Genomic DNA, 12,104 nt, shown 5'->3' with positions numbered 1-12,104 from the left:
CACACTCTGATCTGTCCGGCAACACGCGCACATTCGAACGTTCGAGCGGCAAACATCTCATACAGTGTTGGTATATCTAGGAAAATTTCCCTACATCTAGGGAAAAAACTTTCAGGAAAAGTTACAAAGTCATGGGATACTTTCCAAGTTTAATTTTGTAGTCAATATTCTCAAGCCAGTCTGGGAATTTTCATAATATTCTTGGGAAATTACTGGAATCTTTGAAATTCTCTAAACCCCCCCCCCACCCCTAGGATATAAATTCTGGGGGAATTTCTTGGGAACCTCATTTAAATTAATATTAAATTAAATTGTAATTTTGATTTGATCTAGCGTAAAAGATGTAAACACAAGCGCTGGCTGCGGTCACGCTCGGCGATCCGATCCGTCGTCCGTCGCAGGAATATACGACGGATTTTGCCCATAAATCCGTTCATAGTTCTTTCACCATTGCTCCAGTCTCGAGCAGGTTCTATTGAAACTCGCTGCTATCAACAAAAAGCTGGTCGCCGATCGCAATCTGAACAGTAACAACTGTTACCCAATCCTCGTAACCAATAGAAAACGCAGACTTCGATTGGGTACAATAATAAGTAACTATTAATCTTGAATAGTTGTTATTATATCATAATGCCTGCACTACAGTTCAGCTGTTAACGAAACAAGTAGTGATGGACATAATCGAGAGATCTGTACCGAAATAATCGAATCGAGAATAAGCGTACGTACGGTACTCTTTCACAACATTACATACTAGTGACCAATAGGAAACATTGCCTTGGATTATGTACAATTAATATTGAATTGTTATTATACCATTCATAATTGTGTGCACTGCGAATTGTCCTGTATATAGCTTTTTAATTAAACAAGCAGTGATAGGCATAATTCAGATATTTGTTTGAAATAATGGAACAGAGTAAATTAGTACAATTATAAACAATGTATGTAGTAGGAATAATCGAACCATTTTAATAATTATTGTAAGGTGTTGTGACAGTGTGACGATTTCGATGTCTGTTTTTCGACATCAAAGTCGTATTCGTCGTTTTTTTTATATCCAAAAGACGTTTCTTAACCAATCGCCGATTAATATCTACATAGTTTTTATTATCTACATTTCTTTTTAGATTATCAACATATTTCGTTTATCAACATGCTCGATCGTAAAAAAATCGAATACGCCAATCACTAAAGCTCTGTTCGCACAGGGCGCAGTTTTTTTTTCAAGCCAAACCATGTGCAACTATTGGTCAACAATCAACAGCGAAAAATCTCATACGTCTAAATAAATCTGACACATATGGCGCGAATTCGACTTACGTACGAGCATTGACACAACTTATTACCACGTGCAGCTGGCGTATGCTTGCATGTTGTCGTTAACCTATAGATGTTTACCAAATATATTATCGCTGGCCATTGTATGATTCCAAATTTGGATTGTCCCTGAATTGTTTAACACCAAATCCCGGAACAGCAAAAGAGAGAGAGAGAAGATATAAAACAGCCAAAAATCTTAAGAGGTATTCGTAAATGCATTGACATTTTTTACGAATTCATGCATTTTGGTTTATAATTTTTTCGTAATACTAATATTTGTCTACTATACATATAGGGTGTATCGGCAAGTACCAGACAAACTTTAACCAGCTATTTCTCAGCACATTTGGAGTAAAAAATGTTATCGGCGCTTTGCTGTCCGGTAACATTTTTTTTCCATTAAAAACAAAAAATCAATAAAAAATCCACACTCCGTCACTGTTATTTGCATTGTTTCTCGTGTTCAACAGCTGTTATTAGCAAGTGTGTCAAAAAGTGTCCTCGCTCTTTCGTACACACAAAATAATAATAGCTAAAAATGAGACGAATGATGCCGTGCCATTTCGTTGTGATTGTAAAAGCGCGCCAACGTAGGTACGTACGTACATTACTCAACGAAACTCGAACAAAATATTGCCAGATGGGTTTTCAAACTTTGACAAAGGATAAAACATTGGTGACATGTGATGAAAATAAGAATAGTAAATTTTTTATTAAAAAAAATGTTACCGGACAGCAAAGTGCCCATAACATTTTTTACTCCAAATGTGCTAAGGAATAGCTGGTAAAAGTTTGTCGGGTACGTGCCGATACACCCTGTATAATAGTATTATGTATTAGGGTTGAGAACACGAGTAAATAAATAAACATATTTATGTTGGAATAACTTTTGAAGGTATAAACATATCCGATTTTTATATGGGATACCTATGGACTTTTTTTAAAGTCTAAATGAATATTCAGGAACAGCTTTTTCTTTAAATATGATTTAAGATTTTCACGGCCAAAAGTATTTTTGTTATTTGTTTTTGGGGTATTATGCCGTGTTGCGCTAACTCCTTCTTTAGCCAACGTTTCGGACAGCATTGCAGTGTCCATCATCAGGGCAGATGTGTAACACATAACAAAAATAACAAAAAAAGCTTTTTCTTTATTTCTTTTTTCCACGGTGGGGATTTTTTTCCGGCGGAAAGCAATAATCTCCCAGCCCTCGCCCCGCTCTTTTAAATATTTTGTAGCTGTAATTTTTTTCTAAATGTACTTATTAGAGAACATTGATGATAATCATTTGCCAAAACGAAATCCTGTAAAAAAATAATAAAATGAAAACCAGAAAAAAATGGGAGGAAGTTTCATCGGTGTTTGTGAATTCAAGTGAAATAAATTCAAGGTTAACAACCATATGCGATGAGCCAGAATGCCAACAATGTCTGGCTAAGTGCTCTATCGCGAAATATTTTTTTGGCGAAAATTTGTAAAAAAAACATAATAAACTATTATTTAATAAGGACCAGAGAGAAAAAACCCGTTGAAAGTTATACCCACTAAATGTAATACATAATTGAAGAAGAAGATATTGCTCATAAATCTATACGAAAAATGAAACAGAACAAGACATAGAAGAAAAAAAACGATCTCAACTGGGAATCTTCAATGATATATCGTCGCATTAATTCGTAGACTGCGTAACTCCAAATTTTTCGAAAATACGTTTTTAATGCCATCTGGTGTTAAAATTAGACACGCATCGACTAGTAAAACTCGAAAATTTAAAAAAAAATTAACCTTTTAGATAAACACAAATTAGAAAACTGCGTAAAATTATGGTGCCATTTTTACTCGCGAATACTTCGTAACTCCTTAATTCAGTATTGGCCGGTGAGCCGTGCACGCTTGTTGTGTTTTTGACTGAGGAAATTTATTTACGGTGTAATAGTTTTACCGTGAAATTAACTGAGATAAGTTGATTAATCAATTTTGAACATTTTATAACCTTAATTTTAATTATGAAGTCACAAATAGTGTTTTGTATCCGTAGTCTAAACTGACGTCTTCTGCACCGTGTGACGCTCTGCCGTAGCTCTCTTGTTTTATGTGCCTCTGCGGTTTCGTAAATACCTAATAGGTCCTTGTTCTGTGATTATCTCTTCTTCAAGGTCACCATCTCTTTGCAAGTGGATCTCCTCCTGATGCATATCCGGATCCGGTTCTTCACTGTCCTCTTCAAACATACCCAAAATATTTACGGTGGAACGTGCGGCAATTCCATCTCGTCTCTCCTCAGACACAGTCCGTTCTCTGTCAGGCATCTTCCGCGGGTCAAGCACATGTCTTGGTATGCCATCTACTTCGATGTTGTTGACTGAAGTAAGTCCTGTCACCCTTCCATGCACGATGTGCATCTCCCATCTACTGGTTTAACCGCAAGAAGATCGCCCACTTAGAGCTCAGTCAATACTTCCTCTTCTATATTCACTTGCGCCGAAGGGTGTCTCCACGAGTGTGAAGTGTGAACTATACTAGACAGCGCAATACCTCGATCATCCTCACTTTTTGCAGCCAAAGATTGTACCGAAACACTGCCTGCAGGGGATCGCTTCCACTTCTGGCTGCAGTTCTCTTTATTGTTTGATGATGTCGTTCAACTTTACCGTTTCCAGCTGGTCGGTATGCCGCGCAAAATCTTTGACGAACATTCCATCTCTTACACTTATCTGTAACCAGAGATGTGCTTTATTTCAAATAAATCCATTTCAAATGGAAATGCAAAATGCAAAATGGGTATTTTCCATTTTGCATTTTAAATGCTTTTCTAAAAACCATTTTGCATTTTGCATTTTAAATGCTTTTCCCAGTGCATCTTCCATTTTAAATGCTTTTTTGCAACATTCTTCCTACTATCTCCACTCATCTTTTTTTCATAAGCCCCAAATATCAGTCGTTCCTCAACCTCGCTATGAGAGATAATTTACATTTGTCAAGTTGCTCCCTGGCAATTGAGTGATACCATTACAAAAAATACTGATTCAAATACTGAACATGGGGCCATGACGCTGTAATATTAAATGTTAGATAGCAGTTTCTATGTTTTTACGTTGGCAACATTAGTCCCGGGCAAATTTTTTGTTGTTTCATAATCTGTAGTCGTGGTGTTTTTGGATTTACCATCATGTAATATGTTTGTTTTACATTGATTTCCATTATTAAATGACAAAATTGTTTGAAAATTCTATAATTATTTTAATTGTTTGACCTGAGAAACCATTTTGCATTTTCAATGCATTTTGAAAATAGGTATTTTGCATTTTGCATTTGAAATGCTTTTCTAAAAACCATTTTGCATTTTGCATTTTCAAATGGAAAAGTTTTGACCCATTTCCATTTTGCATTTCAAATGGTTTTGGGTACCCATTTTGCACATCTCTGTCTGTAACACTGTAGGAACAAAATGCAGTACCATTGTCCATGAGAACTACTTTGGGCGGGCCTCTTTCCCGAAATACTTCTTCCAAATGTCTGATAATCGAAGCTGCATTATCTGACTCGATTTCCCGCCACACGGCAAATCTACTTGGACCGCAATCGATAAATGTGAGTAAACATTTCCTACCGAAATGAGTAACATCAACTGCCAAGCGACTCCAGGTTGTCACAACATTAAGATTACCCGCTTCATGGGATGATGGTGGAGGGTCAATTGTCCTGCATTGTACGCAGGAACGCACGCATCTATCGACGTCCTTTCTTCTCGCCTCGGGATCGACCAGCCGGGCAAGATGAAGCGTTCACTTTACTCCAAAGTGATGCTGAGCATGAAGAGTTTCTACGCTTAAAGCACATGTTTGCTCACCAGTTCCACTTTCAAGTCTCTCCCACCTATCTTCACACTCTGAGGAGTCTCTTTCACAACGTTTCCTGTCATGGCTACTCTTTGCCCGGGTCTTGCAAACCCTAGTAAGTACATCAGTTTTATTTCTACAGGACAACAAGGGTGATCGACAATGTCAGATCAAATTCTTCTACAATCTCCTTCATCAACTCCAAGCGTCACTTAACGATCATCTCTGACACGACTACTCCCGGTCAATGTAGATCTCACCCAGCACAAAACCGTCGCCGAATCTGTAATGATCTCCAGAGTTTGAAGATTTCACTTGAGAGTCAGATTTAATCCCTTAAGGAAGGAAAAGTACCAGCATTTACAAGACTTAAAACAGACATTAGAAAAGGATTACCACTCCTTTAACGATAACCTTCCGCATCATTAAAATCATTAAAATGCATCTAAATAGACTGCCTCGACATACACATACATTGTTGTGTTTTATTTTGTAAATGTAAAATTCCTATCTCCCAAATTTTCCGCTAGGTTGTTCATAAAACTGTTCGCAGAAAAGTATGTATCTTTTGTAAAATGCGTATCTCCATTCTCGGTTTTTACGTAAACTTCCTAACTCCGATTTGAAATAGAAAGCCTTAACTTACAAAAGTTTAATGATTGAAAATAAATTTCCAAATATATTATATGTTCGAAACATAAATAAAAAGAATAAGCCGTCTTTCATTTTTTTTCACTACGAGGTTTTTTGTGCCTCCTGTAAAATTTTACATTTGGGAGTTACGCATTCTACGAATTAATGCAACGATATTACATTACTGTGTATAACCTTCAAAAGTTATTAAGAAGTGGTTAATCCAATAAAAATTAAATACTCATTTAGTCTTTTAGAAAAATTTAATATATATGAATATGTATTTATCCGGGACACTATCTAGGTTACTAATAAATTCTTTACAACTTTGCAATCATTCAAAATGTTAGCAAGCAGCTAAAAATATGGGAAAAATTATTTGAAGATAATATTGTTGTGATGTAAAATATTTAATTGTTATTGGCCGAGTGGTTAGAGGCGTTGTCCCGGTAAGATAGATCCTGTGCTCGATTCCCAGTTGATACCGTTACCTTTTTATTTATCTTTTCATGTTTTGTTTAGATTTATTAGTATTATCTTCTCCTTCAATAAAATAAATAAATACTCACCATGTAAGAAATTGTTTTTCTCATGATCAGCTACCATCTTGGCTGCCAATTTTAGGCATTCATAGGGGAAAGAAGGTGTTGATAGAACACAGAAGCCCACATATCACTGGCCTGTCACTATTGTCTGTTTTGTAGTGTTTTTAATGATCCCAGTTTTATGCTTTTATTAAATTTGTACGGCCAATAAAAGTAATCATGCCTTATATTTGTTGTTCGTTATTTACATTTAAATAATATATTGTTTACTCACCCAGTTTTACTATCAGGTATTTAAAATACCAAGGTAAATCGGTAAAGCATTCTTTCCCAGACTGTTATTTTGTATTTCTTAATGTATTTTTAATGTATTTTTCATTGGATGACGCTGGGTAACTTTTATGGTCCCGCTACATTTTTATGAAAATTACTTTTCAAGCAACACTTTGCGCATTAGGTACTATTTTGTTTGATATCTTCTCAGTGTACAGAGTCGTTTCGAGCAATGTGAACTTTGATTTTTCAGCAAGGCAAATCTGAACGTTCCTATCATTAGATAGTCATCCACGGAATTAGCAAGAATTTTCACAGTATTATTTTCATTACCTAACATGTCTGCTATTTTATCAGCTCCTTTGTACCCACTACAGTTTCAAATAATGCTATTTATATCGATTAATATTTTTTATCAATTTGATAAATTTAATAAACCATCCAAATACTACACAGCGATTTGTTTTGTTGAATTTCCACTACAGCTAACCTTTTTTCTACTGTCAATTTTTTATTATATAATCTCTTAATATCGCGAATATTAATTTCATGGTGGTACAATTGAAGACCACAGGGGAAAAACAAGGAATGTCAGTTAAAATCCCAAATTGAAGTCTTAGGATGGGTTGTTTCGGAGAATTTGAACAATTCATCAAATTTCAATGTTGATTTTCAAGTTCTGTGAAGGATTTTTTCAAGTTCTATTTTTATTTCAGTTTTGTCAAGCAACTAGTCTCTAATAATATAATATCAGAACTTGAATAGGACTTTCACAGATCCCGAAAGTGAACCCAACCTTGCGCAAGGTACAATGATATTATTTGAAATTGATATTTATGGTGGACGTTAATATTACAGTGAGGGACAAAACAAAGTTCACAGCAACATTTTAAAACATAATAAAATTAACATTAAGGATTTGTGCCGTACGCTGTTGTGGTTGTCCCTGGATTTTGTACATTATGTCAAATGTATAATATTATTTTATCTCTTAATTAATGTAAACATCGAATTCAATTAGTTTAGCCATCTTGCTATCAGAACTTTAATTTTACTTTTAGGTTGGGGTCCTGTGTTGGGGTGTTTGAACTTTTTGTCAGACTTGGTGACTGTGACCTCGGTGTCCATCATAATAATATTATATTCTGACGAAAGATAAAGGCGATTTCAAACGAGAGTAAATAAACGGTGTCGAGACATTTTGATGTCGAAGTTCTCCCTGTTCATATTGAGGGGTTTAGATGGCTTCTTATGGCGACCGTTGTCTACATATTTCGTTTTCGTGGCTTTACTTGCTTAGAAAAATACTTCTGATGCAAACAGAAGTTCCCTTTATGTCGTACAAATAACACGCTAGAATTTATAGACCCTATTCTACCAACGAATTAGATTGAAATAAATCATAATGTACTTGAGTAATAGTCGTGAAATGAAATGTTTGGTGTCTATTCCCACCTTGCAGTTTTAAAAAAGCTCGAAAGCGCAGAATTCACAAACAAATTTTTTCGGCATACATGCAGACAAGGGAAAGAGCACAAAATCTAATACTAAATCACCCCCTGCCTTCTGGATATAAGAATATTCAGGGTTATTTCACTACATACCTCATACAAACTCATTCAGAAATCTAGGGGAAAAAAAATTTGGACATATACCATCGCAGAATTAGGTCTCATGCTCATCGACTGCAAATGACGTCATGCTCGGCAAAACGATTTGTGTTAACTTTTACACGGATCGGCTCGTGACGGACAGCAGACCGACGGACCTAGCCGATCTGTCTGTTGCATGAATACACGGGTGGATCTGTCTGCCGAGCAGATCAGTTTGTGAATTCTGCGCTTAAGATTATTTATTTAGGAAATAAGCAGTGGTACATTAAGCATTGTAGGTATAGACGAATCTTTTCACTAAGCATGTAACTTTTACTGAAAAGGAGACTTAATTCCTACTATGAGATTTGACTCTTCACTAGTTAAGCTTTTATTATTATGTAGTATAAATAAATCACAAATTTCATCCTGAAGTGCATATTCTCACCATCGTTTTCAGATGCCTTGAGGGTTAAGGCGAGAGAAGCTTTAATATTATGTTATAGCTATAAACCCAACCTAAGTACTCAACGTCTGCAAATCAATAATCACAAATTTTTTTATTCCTAGGTTGATCTGGAACTCAACGGTGAGCCGCTCAACATCCACATGAAGCTGGGGGAGTCGGGCGAAGCATTCTTCGTAGAGGAAGTGCCTGAGGACGAGGTGGAGGCATCCGCGCACCTGGCCACCTCGCCCATCCCCGACAGCGGCTTCCTGTACCCCCCCCCGCAAGCCGCCCCCTTGCCGCGCCGTAACTCTGCCGACTACCCGCTGGACAAGTACCAAAATCAGGTGTCGGATTACTCGCACAGGAGGTGGGTTATGTTCTTCGTTACCACTTGCGCGATCAACGCCACCTGCCACTTGCCGACAAATCTGATAGGGTAGAACTGGGTTAGTCAGTGATACTAACTTACTCCGAGATATTCTAATACTTTGTTGTACAGTTCCTTTGATATGAATATGCTCTTTTCTTCCGGTTCCTTATGCCTTCAGATTCAGCAATATGTATAAGCCCCGCAACGTGCTCTGTCCTGCCGCCTTTAGTGGTCAGCTATCTTCCATCCTTGTTCTTTGCCCTTTATATTAGTTTCGTCAATCTTAGCCCTCCAGTCAAGTCAAAAAGTCACCTTCCGCAACATTTTAAAACCAGGAAACTTAAAAATATTGGAGATGCTCAAAAGATATTTTGCTTATGATGCATTATATTCTCATTGATGAATTTTAATGTTTAGTCTGCCATACTTGTTGTAACCTAACATTTTTTAATTTATGTTCTAAACATCACTCCTTTCTAGGTATACTGACGGCCAAGATCATGGAGCCCAAAAGACAGATTTCTCAGCACAAAAACGAGAGTACCAATTGATCAAAGACACAATGTTCGATTTTGACCAAAGTCGAACCAACCAAGAACAAGAGCCTCTGTTCGCCATGGAAATGGACGATGATCTTCGACCAGACTTTGCCTGCAAGATTGAACCAGTCTCCGCTACCAATATGGGAGCAGCCAAAATGTTCCGAGCGGAAGAAGTAAATGACAAAGACAGCCATGCCAAAGAAGTTGTTAGGAAAATTAGTATAAACAATGATTTTAGACCAATATCGATGACCATCGAAGATCCCACTCTTCCTCCCACGACCGAAGTGAAAAGCGTAGAGGAGTCCACTACCCTTAACCAACCAGAAGAACTGCCAAAAACACAGAACGGAAACAACAAAAAGAAGAAGAAGACAAAGAAATCCGGTTCTAAGAAGAAGAATGCCCAGAGGAAGTCATCCTCCAGTTCGAATGGTTATTCTAGTCAATCCGAAACTATTGTTTCTGAACCCGTTGAGACTGAAAAGGCCATTGATAGGCTAAGTGTCGAGCAGAAAGAAACGGGAGACCTCTCCCCTAGTCCCGTTTTCTCCATGGCAAAGATGATTCCCGATGTGCATTTCTACAGTGACACAGACGTGGCACGCGATACCGCCAGGTAGGAAAAACATCTCTTATTTTCTTTAGAAGGCTGATTTTTTTTCTCAGATGACTCGACTATTGGTTAATTATCTGTTAAGAGTTCAGCAAGAGTAAAAACAGTTTTTTTTTTCATTAATTTGTCACTGTCTATTGCTTTAACCCACCCGCTGATAACCAAGTAATATGTGCAAATAACTTGTGCCTCCATATAATTCGCGTATGTTTTAAAAGAATGACGGTAAATCTTATTTCCATCTTTTATTTATATCTGATTTATTTTTCCAGGAGCGACGGCACGCCGGTGCAGTCCGACTCGGAGTTGGAGATGGCCCGAGGCTCCGGGGCCGTGTGCCCGGGGGCCGAGCAGGGTGGCCCCCCGAGCCAGAACTGGCGCTGGGGGGAGCTTCCCTCCCCGCCCCCCATCAACAGCCAGCCCCTGGACACCTGTGCCCAGGAGGAGCTCAATATGCAGGATAAAGGTATTAACTCTATTTACTCTCTTAACTCCAGACATTAGCCCCAGAACAGGTAAACTTGAATAATGTAATATGTTAATATTAATAACATCAAAGAGATAAAATATTATTAACTAAATATGTTTTAATAAAATGTTGTTGTGTTTGAACTATTCAATGTAGTTGTAAAATAAAACCTTGGAGTTTTCTAGTTGTGCCCTACATAAAGTAGGTTATCTGAAAATAACACTGTTTTATGACAATGCCATTATTATAGCCTGCAGTGCAGTTCAATTATAGCTAAAATGCCATTACAATAATCTTAATTTTTTTTTATGATTATAGAGATTTTGACTTAAAAAGGCCTTTAAAATCAATGCCAGGTGTGAGTAATCGAGCCCAAGAGTTTGACAGTTTTTGTTGGTGTCATTTCGAACTTGAATAATTCAGCTAAAAATAGGCAGCGCCGCCATCTTAGTTTCGTTTTAAAGAGGAAAGATGAAAGTTCGTCCCTTTGCTTTGACATTCGTGGCAGTCGTACATCGCAAATTGCACATGCGCAAAGTGAATCCACGATTTTCCACACTTATCTATAAACGGGATCTAAAATTATCCGATCCGAGTGAACCAATTGCTTTGAAGAGAAGTATGTAAGTCATGACTCATCCTGCGTTTCAATTGTGTATCTCAAAATTTGAAAATATTCGAGTGTAAATTTGAAAAAGTTTGAAACTTACTGATTTTCTTAAAACGTTGGTAAATAATATAAGGGTAAAGTACAAATAGAATTACAAAATTCCAAAGAGAATGACTAGATTTGACACTTGCAAGAGGTATTCAAATAATTTCGATGCCATATGTTGTACTACTTCTCCCTGTATTCAATAAATTTAAGTTGCATAGTAATTTCAATATTACTACCACACCCATATTATACACCATTGATGTTTTCACAAAAATAACTGCGGCTTACTTACTCAAAATAATTAAGACCCTATTTTATTTTGCTTTTAAACTTGCTGTTTGTTCTCAAAATATTCAATTCAATTAGTAAAAGAGAATTACCCTCCTTATACTTCAATAATTATTTAAACAAGCGAGCATAGCTTAAAAGCCGAACAAAAATAAAACAAAGTATATAAAACATAGTACATCAGTAATCTAACCAACAATAATATAAATAAACTTCATCAAATCTGCAATTCTAATGTCCAGGTCAGATGGAGATCCCCACCGCCGCTGGAGCCCCGGGCACCAGCTCCTCCATGCTGAGCGGCATGTTCAACTTCATGAAGCCATCGCGGGGTGCCCACCCCGCCGCCCCCGAGACCGAGGGCATGTACCTGGCGGAGCTGGCCACGGGGGCCATAGACCCCGAGGTCGCTGCCCTGTACTTCCCTCCCAGCCAGGGGAACAACTCCTCTGCTAATGGTGAGTCCAAATGACATATAGAACACCTTACCCTTGTCCTATAGAGG

General features: G+C 37.3%; 1 protein-coding gene across 5 annotated transcripts in view; it reads left to right on the top strand.

The window, feature by feature from the left end:
• Lpin (phosphatidate phosphatase LPIN) overlaps positions 1–12,104 on the top strand; it is a 101,320-nt gene that overhangs the window by 74,314 nt on the left and 14,902 nt on the right. For all 5 annotated transcript variants that reach the window (XR_016305190.1, XM_089649896.1, XM_089649913.1 and 2 more), the window contains exons 3-6: positions 8,776–9,023; positions 9,507–10,187; positions 10,457–10,650; positions 11,842–12,057. Coding sequence is in view for 4 of the 5 variants with exons in the window: in XM_089649896.1 (XP_089506022.1) it covers positions 8,776–9,023; positions 9,507–10,187; positions 10,457–10,650; positions 11,842–12,057 (1,339 nt within the window). In the remaining variant the exon portion in view is untranslated. The remainder of the gene's footprint in view (positions 1–8,775; positions 9,024–9,506; positions 10,188–10,456; positions 10,651–11,841; positions 12,058–12,104) is intronic.

This window comes from Hesperophylax consimilis, chromosome 3, assembly GCF_061612785.1.
Source record: "Hesperophylax consimilis isolate HC1 chromosome 3, BYU_Hcon_1.0, whole genome shotgun sequence".
Classification (NCBI taxonomy): domain Eukaryota; kingdom Metazoa; phylum Arthropoda; class Insecta; order Trichoptera; family Limnephilidae; genus Hesperophylax; species Hesperophylax consimilis.
Note: the sequence above shows the minus strand (reverse complement) of the source record. Positions and strands in the feature narration are given on the sequence as shown.